Source organism: Pundamilia nyererei, unplaced genomic scaffold, assembly GCF_000239375.1.
Source record: "Pundamilia nyererei isolate P.nyererei 1_Seehausen unplaced genomic scaffold, PunNye1.0 scaffold00024, whole genome shotgun sequence".
Lineage (NCBI taxonomy): Eukaryota > Metazoa > Chordata > Actinopteri > Cichliformes > Cichlidae > Pundamilia > Pundamilia nyererei.
In genome coordinates this window covers 4113999-4130245 of record NW_005187425.1, presented here as the reverse complement: position 1 = coordinate 4130245, position 16247 = coordinate 4113999, and the positions used below count along the sequence as shown (strand labels likewise).

General features: G+C 40.0%; 2 protein-coding genes across 2 annotated transcripts; one reads left to right on the top strand and one right to left on the bottom strand.

Moving 5' to 3' along the window:
• Nucleotides 1-649: 649 nt before the first annotated feature.
• On the top strand, nucleotides 650-4331 carry bnip3 (BCL2 interacting protein 3). The gene is made up of 6 exons (XM_005727455.2): nucleotides 650-903; nucleotides 1305-1476; nucleotides 1614-1674; nucleotides 1939-2045; nucleotides 2239-2388; nucleotides 3815-4331. The coding sequence occupies exons 1-6, from the start codon at nucleotides 861-863 to the stop codon at nucleotides 3849-3851; spliced, it is 570 nt and encodes a 189-aa protein (XP_005727512.1). The 5' UTR covers nucleotides 650-860; the 3' UTR covers nucleotides 3852-4331.
• A 52-nt stretch (nucleotides 4332-4383) lies between these two features.
• Nucleotides 4384-10623, bottom strand: LOC102206540 (protein phosphatase 2, regulatory subunit B, delta). The gene is made up of 10 exons (XM_005727456.1): nucleotides 10410-10623; nucleotides 10138-10212; nucleotides 9533-9630; nucleotides 7802-7967; nucleotides 7605-7717; nucleotides 7340-7517; nucleotides 7057-7221; nucleotides 6646-6815; nucleotides 6225-6316; nucleotides 4384-6067 (listed from the first exon to the last, which is right to left on the bottom strand). The coding sequence occupies exons 1-10, from the start codon at nucleotides 10414-10416 to the stop codon at nucleotides 5788-5790; spliced, it is 1344 nt and encodes a 447-aa protein (XP_005727513.1). The 5' UTR covers nucleotides 10417-10623; the 3' UTR covers nucleotides 4384-5787.
• Between the last annotated feature and the right edge of the window lie 5624 nt (nucleotides 10624-16247).

Here is a 16247-nt window from a genome sequence, read left to right as displayed (position 1 = left end):
ACATAGTCATGCAAGAGTAAAGATCATTGATTATGAGTTTTACACTATGAAGTTGTGTAACTTTCAAGTTAGAATCTGACAACCTCCTACGAGCAGGTTAGCGACAGTGGGAAGGAAAAACTCCCATTTGGCAGGAACCGGCTGAGGGAGGGGCAGTCATCTGCCACGAGCAGTAGAGGGTGAGGGAAGGGAGACAAAACAAAAGGCATCCTATAGAAGAAAGCCGTAGACTAATTATAAAATGCAGATTGGTGTAGAAACACCTTCTGCAAAGCATGTGACTTTTTGGTGACTTGTAATTTTCCCTTTTGAGTATGGCATTATACCAGATGACCTTCTTCTGACTATAATAAAAAAGCTTTCACTTCATATACAAAGGGTAAAAGCCAGACTTTAGAAAAGTGCATATCCTGCAGAACAAGTCAAAATGTGGGACATTGTCTGAAGCTGTGGGATGGGGGGGGGTCTGGTCATCCTAGTTATGACTGCCCTCTGCAGACAGATGTGTATAACTGCTGCAGTGAAGGTTAAACCAAAAATGTGAGACACAGTCAGCTGACATAAGCACATTTTCTCTGTAGCGCTGCTTGCATAACATTTTCACAAATAACTCGGATACGTGTTTATCGAGGTGGGTCATAAATCGTGTCCTTGTATGCGGGCGTGAACGCGCATGAGCAACACGCAGGGAGAGCGTGGCGCGCGTGCTCTCCTTTCCAAGCCAATCACATTTTAGATAAACACAATGTTGCGTCATTGTTATTGTGGTAGTTGGAGCTCCAGCTGCTTGCAGGCATTTCGCCACCATTTCGCTGATATATAGGCCTTTAAACCTGCGGAGACTGCATTATACCGCTGCAATGTCACTACCGGTGGACGCTTCCTCTGACGAAAGTCTGCAAGGTAAAGTATTTACGTCAAATATATATTTGCCAGTGTTGTTGTTAGCGGTAGACGATAGTTAAACACCACGAGTAAATAACGTCACCTAGCCTGACCACGTGAAAAGCCAGTCGATAGGGGTGTTTGGCTAAATAGCGAGATTGAATCTCAACTCGACATTGATTTATATACCTATAAGACGTGTAGACACAGCTATACAGGGTAGGCCATGGTTCTAGTTAGTTATTAAGGCTAATCTGCAGTGTTGCCACGATGAAAATGCCTACAAGCTAAAAACAGTCCTCATTTGTTTATTGTTCCTCTATGCGCAGAGACTGCATTCCTATCCTAGTCGAGATTGGCCTGTGATGTAGTACTGGATAACCAGGATTCATGTTTAAAGACTTTGCATTTGATTTAAGGTTCCTGGGTTGAGCTGCATTTCAGTGGGAATGGCTCCCAAAGTGCCAGTCAACAAGGAAGCCAGGAGCAAATTCCCTCATCCAGCCTGGCAGCTGACATGGAGAAAATGTTGCTAGAAGCACAGCACGAATCAGGCAGGAGCAGCTCCAGAGGAAGCTCTCAGTGCAACAGGTTGGTGGGGGGTGGGCAGAAGGGGGAAGAGCAGTTCATGTTTTTCCTCTGTTTGTTGAGTAATATGAAGAAGTCGTGAGCTGAGTTTCCCTTATGTGTTTTCTTCTCCTTCTCCTTCTTGTTCTTCTTCACAACAGCCCACGCAGAGCACAGACCCCGCTTCTTCTGTGGAAAGGCTCAGAGGGGAATAGCTCACAGGTACATTAAGCCTTTGTCACAGCAGAAATTTGGACATGTTATAGCAGGCAAGGGAAAGTATTCTTAATTATTAAGGTCGTTCCACTTGAAGAGGTCCTTACTTAACAGCTGAGTCGGGCTTTTCCTGCTTAGACAAGTTGAAAACAATCTGTTTTCTTTATATATAGTTTATGTTTATGCATTATTCATAACCTTGTTAAAGCTAAATGTATTGTGACAGAATTTTATTATTATTATTTAAAAAAAAAATTCCCCCCCTTTTAGTCAGATGAAGATTTCCAAGAGAGAATACGGGAAGTTGAGAACCTGATGAAGAAAAATGCTGACTGGATCTGGGACTGGTCTAGCCGACCTGAGAACAGTCCACCAAAGTAAGTAGTCATATCACAATTAGAGATAATCTTTTACCCCAACTATAATTATTACATGCCATGATTTGTAATTGTGATTCATAAAATTTGGAATGATGTCTGTGTGAGCAAAGGTGCTAGTGTGACATTAAACTGGCACTCACTTGATTTTAATGTATTCAGAACAATGAAAAATTAATGTGTCGCTCTGTAGGGAGTTCCTGCTGAAGCACCCTAAGCGCTCAACCTCTCTCAGCATCAGGAAAACCAGCGTCATGAAGAAGGGAGGCTTTCTCTCTTCTGACTTTCTGAAGCTTTTCCTTCCATCATTTATCATTTCCCACATACTCGCTGTTGGCTTAGGGTAAGCAGCATCATTTAATCTTTAACTCAGGCAGTATGCAAAAACTAAAAACGCTGTACGGGAACCTCTTGAGTTGCTGCAGAAACTGTTGACCCACTAGACCTGATGTTTTCTATTTTCACATAAATATTGGGATGATTTTACATGCACTTAAAAATGGTATTTGTAAATTAAATAATGACCAATCAATAATCTCTTAACATTTGCAGGATTTGCAGGGTAGAAAAACGACAGTGTCCTCACAACAAAACACTGAAATATATGTAAAAATAAAACAAACATAATGATGTTTAGAACAATGCCTGACTGGATAAACAGCAGTCCTGTTCAGTGTCTGACATTTAATAGGTTTAGGTAAGATACTCCCTGAAGTATATCAACTTCAGAATGACAGAGAATATAATTGTCTTTATTTAGGAGCCTGTGGTTATTATTCTATAGAGCATTATTTCAACACATCTTATTTTGGACTTTTATATTGAAAATCGACCACATAAACTCACTGGCCACCTCATTAGTTACACCTTAAACAAATTGGTGGAAATGTTCTTCAGAGATTTTGGTCCATATCAGTGATGCTTCGCTGGTATGAAGGGGCCCAAAGTGTGCCAAGAAAATATCCACCATGCCATCACACTGCCACCACCACCAGCCTGAAAACTACAGGGTGGATCTTTCATGTTGTTTATAGCAAATTCTGTTTTATAACTAATGTTTTTCCAATTTCATTTTAATGTCCAGTTTTGATGAGCAAATGCAAATTAGCTGGAGAGGCAGCGCTTCTGCATACCTTGCTTGTAATGAGTTGCTATTTGAGTTACTGTTGCCTCGCCATCAGCTTGAGGCAGTTTGGCCATACTCCTCTGGCATCAATAAGGCATATTCAACCAGAGAACTGCTGTTCAAGTTTCTCTTTTTCAGGCCGTTTTCTGTAAACCCTAGAGATGGCTGTGTTGGAAAATCCTACTTGATCAGCAGAATATGAAACATTTAGATCAGATATCTGGCACCAATAGCCATGCCACGTTCAAATTCCTTTGAGTCACCTTCTCCATTCTGTTGCTCGATTTGAAATTCAGCAGGTCATCTGGACCATGTCTGCATGCCTTAAGCTAATCTGATGAACTCAGACTGCAATTCTAAAGTAAAAAAATAAATAAATGTTTGGAAAGTTTGGCTATATTCTATTCAACACAGTGAAAATGGCTTGAAATTAAAAAACGCTGTGGATGAAAAATGGCTCCAGGTAGCCCAGAGGGTTAATGCTTTGAGTTGCTGCCATTGGCTGAAAAGTTGTACCTAATTTGGTGGTCATTGAGTTTGCATTTTACCCGGTTAAAAAACTATTTCAGTAGATACATCTAGTTAGTTGTGTTTATGTTTTAAAGCAGCATCTTAATTTCTCTGTTTTCTTCTTTCCTGGTAGGATATATATTGGAAGGCGCCTAACACATCCTAAATAGGATCGTGGCGCTTGGCACTACCACATCAACGTCATGCAACCATCTTGGCATGAAAACGGGACCTTCTAATGATCAAAGGAAATATAGTAGCCATGTGACGTGGTCCTGTTGAATTCAGTGTTCCACATTTCCCACAGCAGTGTGGAGAGTTGAGGGATCAGTTATTGCTGTTTTTTGGGTGTAAACCTCTGAACACAGCAGTGGCGTTTTCTTTTGATTGAACTCAAATCACTTTTAAAAAATAAATAAATAAATAAATAATGCAAGCAGTTTTTTAGAGGAGGCAGATGGCTCAAAGAAATTTAACTTGACTGTTTTATTTGTTTTGGGGAATCTTTAGATTAGTTGATGGCACTCGTTACTGATTGCTTAGTTGTGCAATGATAAATTGTGATTTTCAAAAAAGAACAAACAGCATAGAAATGGCACATGTTCATCATCAAGAAACATTAAAAGTGTGAAACGTATGCATGACCTTAACTGTGTTACAGTTGATTTAATTCACAATGATGCAGAGCAGGCGAACAGCAGATGAACACAATTAAAATTTTATTGAACTTTGGTCAAAATAATAAACAAGTGAATACATTGCCACCATGTTAGGAATCAATGGACAAAGACAATGCATTATGTGTTTGTTTTAATTCATCAGTATATTTTGTGTAGTCAACCTTCATTTCTGCGTTCACAACTACAGAGATAAGATCCACATTTGCAATATGCAGTTCAAATTTGGGTGACATCCCTAATAAATGAGTAAGGGCACATGTATGAGGCCTGTCTTAATGTCCTACTTATCTCATGATCCGGAGGCACTCTATCACAAACTGTATGGTGTGCAATTTCCTCCTCGGTGTTTTCATAGACAGCCACGTGTAGCAGCAGTATATGATGACATAACTATAAAATAGGATTTACAAATAATGCACATGAGGTTTGTAAAACATTGGGGGACATAACTTGTAGCTGTCACTGATAGAAGTAGGTATTAAGGCTGCAGATTCCCTTTGTCCTGGACCCCATCTTGTGCAGTGTAGTTTCCAGCCTGCATCCTAAACATGAGCAAAAACTAGAACTTGAATCTCTTGACACAAACACGTTATAGGTTGTCTCCAACAGTGGTTCTCAAACTGGTAGCCCCGAATGGTATTTCCTTAACAAGGTTTTCTTGAGATCTGCTCAATAGACAGTGGTGTGACTGGAGATTTTTCCACCTCTCTACAACATAAAAACATGCAAAGCAATAAACATGTTTTAATACATACTTCTAAATTTAAAAACACGTCTGTAGATTTAGTTTCTTTTATTATGTGGATGACAAGGTGTACTTGAGTAGATACAGTCAGTGAAATTATGTCACCGTATTGACTGGGGTAAAATAAGAGAAGGGGGTGGGGTTTGGGGGGAGAAACATGTCCGCTTTTCCAAATTCATGGCCTTTTCCACCAGTTGTGTGGCCTGAATACATGACCAATGGGGGAATGTTACAGTTAGGCTTATTGGCCATTCATCCGTGCTTCAGAGGGCCCAAAAACTTTGAATTGATGATACAACCTTGACAAGACGTCATTTTTAAGTACTTCCAAGAGTTCTGTCATTAAATTGTGAAATGAAGGCTTAAAATGTCAACACAAACACCAACGTTCAAGAGTTCGACCTCTAGGGAGTGCCGTTCTGTCAATTAGACCCGAACTGGGCTTTCTGGGTCAGGGGGGCATGTCGATTGCCCTGGTGCCAAAGGCAAAAACAACCTAAGCTCAGACTCAAAATAAAACAGGCCTATGGATCAACCTCCTGTGGCAAAAAAAGTAGACACGTGCTTTCAAATTCTTCACCAGGAGGACAACAAGGCTGTTTCTTCTTATACAGATAGACAAGTAGTAGGCTTAACTACACAGGTACGGTAAAAGCCCTATCCTCTGGAGCCCCAAATCTTCTAGTTGATTTTGTCCTGGAAAATGTACAAGTTGTTGGTGGCTGCCACAGCTATCACGTTATCTTTGGGGTGCCAGGCAGTGTGGAGGATCTTCTTGTTGAAGTCCAGGCTGTCCACGCTGATCTCGTCCTTCTTCCTCTTGCCACCGGTGGACACTTTACGTGGTTTAAGTGTGGCCCGTGGTTTGCTGCTCTCTCGGGATGCCTCCAGTGTGATGTCCCGCCGGGTGTTCCGGTCAAACATTCGAAAGAAGTTGTTGTAGGAGCCTGTCATGATGGCACTGCCGAAGAGAGTAAAAAATAAACTCAATGTTTGAATTTGTTGTAGTAACACCAAAAGTTTGACCACCGATTGATATAACTTATAAGCTGGGAACAACATTTATAAAAACAGTAGTGAGTGAAATGCTTGTCCTTTGCAGCAGGAAGGATACATACCTGTCACTGCCATTCCAGCAGCACTCAAACTTGTCAAAGATGCAGTCGTTTTCATACAAAGAGCAAAGCTTACTGCGAAGATATTCATGGACCTGAAATGAAACAATGTAAAGGGAACTGTTCAAATCTTTATCTTACATAAAACATAGCCTTCTGCATATTTAATCCATGTTGCGAAGCTAACCGGTACCTATCAGCCTCCATTAGGAGTTTGCCTGTCATTTCTTGATAGACCATATCCCTATTTGGTTATTACTGACTTTAGGAAGTCTGAGTAAAATTCTGACGTATATCTGAAAAAGCACTATTTCAAGCCTTAATCAAAGTTGACTTTTAAAAAAAATAAAAACCAAGTCCCAGAAAAGATCACAAGTGTTAATGTGATTTAAAACTGAATCCCCAGAAAAGCATGTTTAAGCACCTGATACGTCTCCACTGGCCTGTTCTCCATGTTGAGGTCCCAAACTTTGACGGAGAGGTAGTCACGTGTCATCATATAGCGTCCGCTGTGACTGAACTTCACGTCTGAGATGGAGGAGATGATCTCAGAAAAAAAGGATCGGCTGCTGGGATCCTCTGGTTCCTCAAAGACTTAGAAAATAAAGGGAAAGGGGGAAATCCTCAAATTCTTGTATAAATCTTTATGAGCTCTTAATTGAATTACAGATCACAACAAAGAAATTAGATTAACAGGTAACAGATGCATCTTTGAAAAAACAAAAAAACTAGACAAATTGTCAGACTATGGTTAATTTCAGAAATCGCTGCACTTCGAATTCTCTATTTTCCAGACAGACCGATGGCTTCACTACAACACGGTAGAAGTACTTACACTTTGAGTGCCTATCACAGAGCGCTGCCGCTCGCATGTCACACAGGCGGATGGTTCCTTTGCTACTGCTGTACACAAATACATTGCATTGATGTGGATGGCACTCAGCAGCTGTGATTACTTCTGTCAGTTCCTCCATGTTGGCGGGCTTGATGTCTACAATATCTGTTAGCACACTGTTAAGGAGCTAGCAGTCTTATATTTTACATTGATGCAATGCTATTAAAACTTTAAGACACATCTAAAAATCAGCTTTCTGATATATATATAAAAAAAAGGATACTAAAACTTCTGTCTGTGATTTCCAAGTGCCATAGATTTATTCTTAGGTCATCTGCAGAGAGGTAAGTTTCATGATCACTATTTACAGAAATGGAATTAATGTGATAGGTGTGCGCATTTGCAAAGATCCTCCGTGGGCTTGCTTCTACCATGAGATCCATTGGCATCAGTACTGGTACCTGAAATGTACAACAATCAATTTTAGAAAAGTTATCACATAGAGTCATGCTCAGAATGAGGCAGGTCTGAGGGACGGCTAAACACACCCGTAAAGAGGTGATTCTAAAGGGGTCTCTGAGTCGTCCGTCTTCGTCTTTCAGATTGTAACCTTCTGCTCGTTTATCTCTTTCACTAATTTTCCACAATTTGATAGTTTTATCTGGGGGGAAAAAGGAAAGGCTTTAGGAGAGGGAACATAGCGCTTCATTATCAACAAATAAGAAAAACAGAAAAAAGCTCTTACCGTTTGTTGAAAGTAGAAAGTGAGCAGCATTTTGTTGTGGTAGCCATCTTATTTTATTAATTTTTTCCTCGATTTCTAAACTTTTCAAATAATCAAATTCTGGCTCGTGACTCTGAAAAGTGCTATAGACGTTGTACTCCCCACGCAGGTGTGGACGATTCTTAGACTGAGGGGGAAAAGGCAACAAAAACAACACTGTAATCATGGTATTGTTTATGGCATAAAAAAACCCCCAAAACAACAGCAAAAAAACAAAAACAAACAAGATTTCATCATTACCTGTTCATATTTTTGCATAAATATGTAAAAGAAAGCTCATTACAGAAAATAGCACAATCAACAACAAGCAAAATAAATAAACAAAAAATACATTTTCGGCCACTCAGTTATTTACAAGTGGGTAACTCCTTATATTTGATTCTGCATAGTAGACATTAGTTGGTCTTCCTGAGACAACCCCAAAAACCCATAGACCAAGTACATGTATAAACTACTACACTGTGGAGCCACATGTAGATTTTTCACAACAGTTCCATTATGGAGTACTGATGTAAAACACTATGATCATGGCATTGTGCTTTTTGAAATGCCCTAAACAATGTTTAATAGCACATTTTCATTGTAACTTTACCATAATTTCCATAAATGTACACTCATCCCCCCCTCCCCATCCAAACGCCTTCGACGCTTATTCCCCTCCGATGCTGACGGTGGATCAAGGAGACCAGCGCTTATGCTGCAGGCCCGGATGTACTGTCTACATTGGCTGTCTCTCACCCTTTACCCACCCCTGTTGCTTGTCATGTGTTTCTTTGGTGTATTAAGAGTTTTTTCATGTGCTATGTGCAGAGGTGGTTTTTTTCTGTTCTCAAACTGATCTCCCTGTTGGAGCTCAGTCTGGGGGGAGTTATTTTTTCTCCTGATCTTTCCTCATGTTGTGCATTTTCCATTGTTATACCTCTCTGGCCTATCTTCCCCATGTGATGTTTGTGTAATGTATGTATGTATGGTCAGAAGGGTAAGACTGCGCTGGCAAAGGTCGGCAGCCTTAACCCAATTTCCTTCGGGGTCAACCTTCAGGATCAATAAAATCAATTCAATTTTATTGAATTGAATTGAATAAATATATGATTAAACTGAGAAAAACTAAGATAACACCTTCCCATGATTGTCTAGTACCTTAATATTTAACCTTAAAACCAAAATAAATATAATATCCAGTTTGAATACCACTCACACTTTGTTCCTAGCCAGTGTTTCTGCGAACTGTTTACTTCCTAAAATATGCATGCAGCCTTCAGTTCTTACATGCAGTTTTATTCCACATTACATTGTTCTGTGCTGTACGATGATGAATGCATCTTATGGTAAATGTGAGCATAACAAGACAAATTCATAGAAATTGTATTGTTGAAATGGATACAATAAACTTGGTCTTTTTATGTAGTGTATCCCAGAGAGCTCATTCTGCTCATTTGGATGTTGCGTTTTCAGTGGGAGGCATTCATCCAAATGACTTCCTCAGTCTTAGCTGAGTGCAGGTTTCCCCAACCTTACAAACACTACATTTCCATGATGATCTAAACTGGTGCCACTGACTAACAATCGGCTGTAAGGTCAGTTTTATGATCATTAATATGCAAATACTGCTCAGAGAATATTTAATATCTATATACAACAACAGCTTAGGGCTTCACTTCTGGAATGGTGTTACTGCTGTGTGATCCTTACCTCTTGTTCATGCTGAAATATCACTACTCTGCCTCCCTTGTCTCCAGTTGCCAGTAGCTCTCCAGAATAGTTGAACTCAACTGTTGAGATTATGTCAGCTGAAAAGACACAAATCGGTGTGAATCAGACCTCACAGCTCAGCTTCCGCACTGTAGTTGGGATGGCAGCTAGAATGCTACTGTGATGGGCTGCAGGCTAAGTCTGGTCCCACTGTTCTTATAGAAAATGTAAAATACCGATAACCACATAATATCACGTACACCCATTAAGGTATGAATGAAAACAAGCATGATGTCACTCGACAATTTATGGACGCAGCACATTGACGTCACGGGCACGGTCGCTCCCCCTTTAATAGTTTAGCCACCAGCTAGCTCATAGCGAGCTAGCGACACACAGCAATCTACAAGGAAAGGGCGTTTGTGCAACTGATCCACAAACAGGTCTACACTAATCACGAGAGCAGTCTTGCAAAAAAGCACGCGCGTCCATCCGCCGTCAGCTCTCGTGCACCTCAAGCGAATCCCACAGAGAACCATCATCAGACCACCTAGCTAGCTGCCCACCACTGTAGCCTAGCCGCCGAGCTAACGTTAGCCACATACCTTCCGCAACATCTTCATCTATCGCTCCTTTTACTTGAGAGAAACACCACTGAAAATCATTTCCTCCTGCAACTCCTGCAAAAAGAAACCAGGGTTAGTGTGATTCCGGCTCGCCCTTCATCGGGCGGTAATAATGACCTGACAGTGACACAGTTTGACAACTAGCAACTTAGCTTGCCAGCGCTAACGCTGGTTAGCCAAGTTGCAGATTCAGGCCATCACACACACCAAGTGAGGTGGATCCTTTTCCCTTCCTTTAAAAAGTAGCTTACCCGCCATTGCTTCATTTAGCAGCTCTTGTTGTACACAGCTTCCAATGCCTTATCAACCAGTGCGGCGCGCTCGGGGAGATAGATAGCATCCACAATCAGTGTGAAGACTCGGGTCCAGATCTGTCAAGACCACGGAAATTATCCGTGATTTTTTTTCTTCCAAAATGGCGCACAGTACATGGAGAAATGACGTCATGCACACATGCCACATCCTGACTCCATCCATCCTCCTGAGCATCATATCAGTAAATGTGCATTTTCACTGGATTTTATATCCACCCAGCTTTGTTTCGACGAATTGCATGTTTTACATATATGGTTATTGAGGAGTTTAAATCCTATTTAGCTGCCCACTAATAAGCAGGACAAATACAATTTACACATCCCCTCCTGGTTATTTTCACTGTGACTGAAATAAACAGCTACACATGCAAAAACAACTAAGAAAATCTACATTTTTTTCAGGCATATATCCACAGAGCAAATATGTTTAATTAAAATGATTTGCATAGCAGCCCATGAATAAGAGTTAAACACATTTTGTTTGCATGTTAAACGTTTTTTGACATTTAAATTTTTTATTTTATTTTTCATATTTTACATGCAAAGTGTGATTTTGAGTAAAGCGTCACTTTGAATTATAGTGACAACATGTAGCACCTCAGCCTGTATTGGATGGTCAATCGGTGACATCTAGCGGCAAAACTGAAAAAATTCAGTTTACTTCGCATCCACTATATAGTTTTCAGTCTTTATTTTAGTCTGTATCCTTTTCTATTGTTATATTTCTTCACGAAGATAAAGGTAAAAAGAGTCTGACAAGTCCAGTGAAAACAAATGCAAGCCAGTGTTATTAGAAAGAAGCCTGCCACTCAAAGAATCCAGAATTTAAATCTATGAGAGAATTTCACAACAATGTAAGTGAGCTTTTAAAATTAGTTTTATTGGCTAAAACTGGTAATTCTGCACATGCAATTTCAGTTTTCTATGACCAAACAAAGGTAACTTAGATAATGGTTCAAAGTATATTAGGTTCATTTGATATTATTTCAAATACTCAGTGTGATTTTTTCAAGCTACAAAATAATGTTTTAGGTATTTTACACAGAACAAACAAAAAAATATGCTGTGTATTTATTTTTTAAATAGATTGTCTGCAGTGTGATGTAGTGCATACAGAAAAAACTGCCGTAGATGGTGTATTTTCTTTTAAAATTAAATACATATGGTGATATATATACACAGTTCAGTGGATAAATGCCAATAAGCAGATATGAAAAAGCATAGTCTAAAGCTTGTTTTTATTCAGCTATCATAGCGTGTGTTTTTGAAGCCAACTCATCACTTGCACTGACTTGAAGTTTGATTATATATATATATATGTATTTTCCCCATAGTTTATATTTGGTTTTTGCAGCTGCACATTGTCCAGGAGGTGGCAAGAGAATAAAAACGATGTACCCTTGAAGACCTGGGCCAAATCCCACCAAAACCTTCTCCCAAGCTACACATCGTCTCATCACTCACGCAGAGTCCCACGGGAAGAAGCAGAGCAGAGGCCTGGAGGTTAGGAAGACTCTCTCACTCCCTCACTCTCTTTCTCAGTACACCTATATATCTATATTTAACTATCTATACAGGCACAGACATATCTATATATTTGTCTGTAGAGATATTTATACAGATATAGCATAAAATTAAATGTTCTTATAAGGTGTTGGGTCAACACCTGCCACCAGAACAACTGCAGATCTATCTATCTATCTATCTATCTATCTATCTATCTATCTATCTATCTATCTATCTACATGGACTGCATTGCACTTTTCTTGCTCACTCAGTTTAACATTATTCCACATATGAATACATAATGGGTGTAATTTATGCATTTTCTGAAAGTGCTGTCTGAAATGCAGTTGACTAATGTCAGTTTACCAGAGAAACTCTACAGCACCAGCTTGTGTATTGATCTCATTTGCAGTTAGTAGATGTGAGGGCATTTAGCTTTAAATTAACAAAAGATGGTCCACCAGTGTTTCATAAAACCATCATTATTTTAACAACCGCTTAAACCTTTTAAAACACCCTTGACTTCTACGTGTCGAGCCCTGTGCACCAAATGGGTTTGTTGTGTTTTGTACTTTGATTGCTTAAATGTTTGACTAAGTGGACCACTGTGTCAGTCATTACTTTGTGAATACAGTACAAACACATCATGATTTGAAAGCAGTAGGTGTGTGGGTGTAGACGCCACACTGATGTCCAAATCAGAATGAAAAATAGGGCTTTTAAAAAATTAAAGAAAATGCTGAATGGCGATTTTTCGTTAATTTAAAATGTCTCTTTATAACGTGTTATACATTGAATTAAACAAAACTGCTGTCCCGATAAGACTGCATTATTAAAAGCAAGCAGTTTCTGTTCACCATCATTGCGTGAACATGTAATGCCCGAATGCAGCCTAATTTATGATTTAATAAACCGTACAGCTTAATCGTTGTGTGCATTCGAAATGTTCACGTTTGTACGAGTCGAGCGTTGTGGCTGTGACTATGTGTGTGAGTGTGCTGCCGTGCCGTAGCTTCATCAGGTATAAGGAGAGGTGTTGACTTTATTCCGAGCCTCCAGTAACACCACTGACTCTGATAGTTCCCCATCCCTGTGGGAATTCATTATAAGACAGCTAGAGGCTGCTTGTGGATGGTTACTGTGCTGCCCGTATGTTAACTTGTCGCTATCGCGCAAGGCAAACATGTGGTGCAGCTGCTTTCTCTGGCTGTGGGCAACCTGGAGAGATTGATTGGTGAGCCTTCTGTTTTATCCAGGATCAGGGCCACATTCAGTAGACATGGTGCCTCCGGAGAAGCAGCCATTTTCCCCAGAAAATATGGCTCATTACCAGCACAGACAAAATGAAGGTATATTGACTTTTTAACATCTTACAACACACCTATTCCTGGCCCGTTTAACAAAAAGCGTTTGTTATCCTGGAAATCTTTACTTCATCTTATTCCCATGTTACTGAATACAAAACCAGCGCTGATTTCAACATGAGCTAATCATGCCCAGGTTTAGTTTGCCAAAAATCACACACATCGCAGCTACTATCCTCACCTATTTCTCTTTGAATTTACACACACAGTCATGAACATAAATACCCATGCACATTCATTTTTGCCCGGCACGCACAAACATACCCTTCCCCCACATTTGGTCAATCAGACAGTTTTTAACACAAACCATTGGCCAGTGGATGTGTCTGCTCTGCTCAGGGGCATAAGCTCTGTCCAGACCCTGAGTCCTAACACACACACACTCTCGCTCTCACTCAAACACACACTCTCACACACAAACAGCAAAAGACAAACACAATCAATTATTCAAGACTCTTGTTTTGGCTCATGTGTTTTTTCTTATTATTTCTGTTCTGTTGTCTCTATAGTATCCTCTGGCAACCTAACAGCCAGGAGGCCAGATGAGTGAGATATGAGGCCTGATGACTTGAGGTCTGTGTATGTCTTTGTAATTTAGATGGCAGAGTATAATTTGCATGCACAGCCTTCAACATCGTCTCATTGTCTGAAGGAGATTATCCTTGCGGCTTGCCACAGCCGCGGGTTGTCAAAGACCTGGCTTCTAAGACAAACCTTTGTCTCCTTGTTTATTTCCCCTATGAGTGGAAATTTTCAGTGTGGTCATTTAGTGTAGCTGAAACTCACACTGAAGCACACAAGCGATCAGTGAAAACAGTACACCATCCTTTATCATAATCACAAGTAGCCCTTAAGCCCTGTACCTTTGCATGTACGCTGCAGTATGTAGTGTATGTTTTACATACAGGGACTGTCATTCTTCAGTGTGCAAATTTGTGCACTAGATGGCACTATGGCACTTATTATTCAGTGCCAACAGATCATTTCCATTTTGGAGGGTGTGTGTGTGCGTGTGCGTTGGTGACAAAAGTGATGATCACAAACAGCTTGTTTTCCCAGACACGATGTTAATGCTATCATTAAGAACCCCATACCCACTCTTTTTTATTTATTAACTCTTTTGACCTTTAAGCAGAAAACACTTGTTGTTGTGCATAAATCTTATGTGAAGTATTTTTGAAAAATACAAAACCGGACTAGTGTTGCTGACTAAAGTTTGTGTCTGCTCTAACTTGACACATTCAGAGATTTTTTTTTCTTCTTAGGGCTCAATTGAGCGTCAAACAACTCCCCTGAAACAATCAAAACAGGAAAGAAGCACATTGTAGAGATGTATTATATGTGAATCCTTGCTGCGATGATGTCCTTGTAAGAGATCGTATTGTAAATAAGATGGGTTAAATTGCACTTGTAGCTTCCTTTCAAATAGTCAGGCTACTCTCGAGGGGAGACAAGAGAGCGCTGCAGACTCTACCTCTAATAACGCTAGACAATGAGATCCCAGCTCATAACATAGGCCTCCACTATATAGAACAAGTAGTGGGGGCTTAGCAGCTAATAAAGTGGCAAGTCTTCAAATCCATGTCAGAAGAGCAGAGTGCCACGGGGACCTTTCATAACACTTGTATGTGCAGGTTCCAGTGCAGTGTAAAGGTTACACATCCACATTGTACTGATCTAACCTGATGAATTGCCTTAAGCCTCACAAATTTCAAGGCTGTGTTTTTTATTTAAAGAAGCAGAACTGAATAATTCTCCCACTCTCTAAAAGCTGACAGGTGAAGACAAGAGTGCGGAATGAATGTTTGAGATGCAATACAAAATCGACTGTGTGCACTCTTCCTTATTAAAGCGCACGAAGCAGCAACACATTTAAAACTGTTCAGTTTAATTTAAATTTGCTTTTGTTTTATATCTGATAAGCGTGTTGTCGACAGAGGTAATTTTGCTTTTCAGAATTATAATACACATCGGTTTTGTTAATTGAATCACGCTGCCCTTTGAGTTCACAAAACACGGGCTCAGTAATTAGCCTTGATTGCCTGGTCTGTGTTTCAGAAATTGTCGCTCCCGCTTTCTCTCTAGTGAACCTGTCCTTCACTTGAGCACAGACACTCCTTCAGCATTTCCACCCACTTTGTTTGTGAGTCTTTGATCCACAGTATTCCAGTTAAAGTTACACCCATGTGCTGCAAGTTGAAACTTTCAGTATTGTTGCTCAGGGGAACCTTATACCCGTGGCGCCTTCTGCTTTTGTCCTTCCCTTTAGCAACAGAACTCTCCTATGGTCCTGGACAAAAGACTACTCACGACACCATTTTATGATCTCTGTGATGATACTGTTTCCTTCTCCTGCTTGCACGTTGGCTTGGTCTGCTCATTATAATCCAAAATGTTTATGTCAGGAAACATCATTTGGGACTCTCCCGAGAGACAATTGTTGATTTGGAGTAAGGGATGAGACACTATAAAAGAGACGCCCTTTATTCTGAGATGCGACAAGAAAACCAATCAGTATTTTCTCCATATTCACAATAACATAAAAGTATGAAAAAACAGATGCTGCCAAGTTCATAATTGAATCATAAAACCAAAACTCTAATTTATGTTTTTCTCTTTTTTCCAATTATATTGCTTCAGCTGGACTACACTATACAGCAATTATCAGACTGAGGATGATTGCGTTTGTGCACATACGTAGCATGCATATGAATTTACTTTTGTGTCGAGTTACACATGCATGCTAAGTATAATTGACGCAACATTAAAAAACATTTTCCATAACAACAACACAATCTGGCGCGTGAAACACTTAAAGGCAAGACCAACAAATACAGTATATGAAAGTAGAGAGTAAAGTGCTGCGATGTCTTGCCTCTCCAGTCTGTCTAATCACTATGTGAGT

Bases quoted from the DNA above. Each gene is read 5' to 3' on its own strand.
- bnip3 (XM_005727455.2), top strand. From the start codon at position 861: ATGTCACTACCGGTGGACGCTTCCTCTGACGAAAGTCTGCAAG. The intron at 1,675-1,938 runs GTACATTAAGCC...CCCCCCTTTTAG, and splicing joins CAGAGGGGAATAGCTCACAG to TCAGATGAAGATTTCCAAGA. The intron at 2,046-2,238 runs GTAAGTAGTCAT...GTCGCTCTGTAG, and splicing joins CCTGAGAACAGTCCACCAAA to GGAGTTCCTGCTGAAGCACC.
- LOC102206540 (XM_005727456.1), bottom strand. The intron at 7,518-7,604 runs GTGTGTTTAGCC...TGTACATTTCAG, and splicing joins TTAGAATCACCTCTTTACGG to GTACCAGTACTGATGCCAAT. The intron at 6,068-6,224 runs GTATGTATCCTT...TCTCTTCGGCAG, and splicing joins TGCTGGAATGGCAGTGACAG to TGCCATCATGACAGGCTCCT.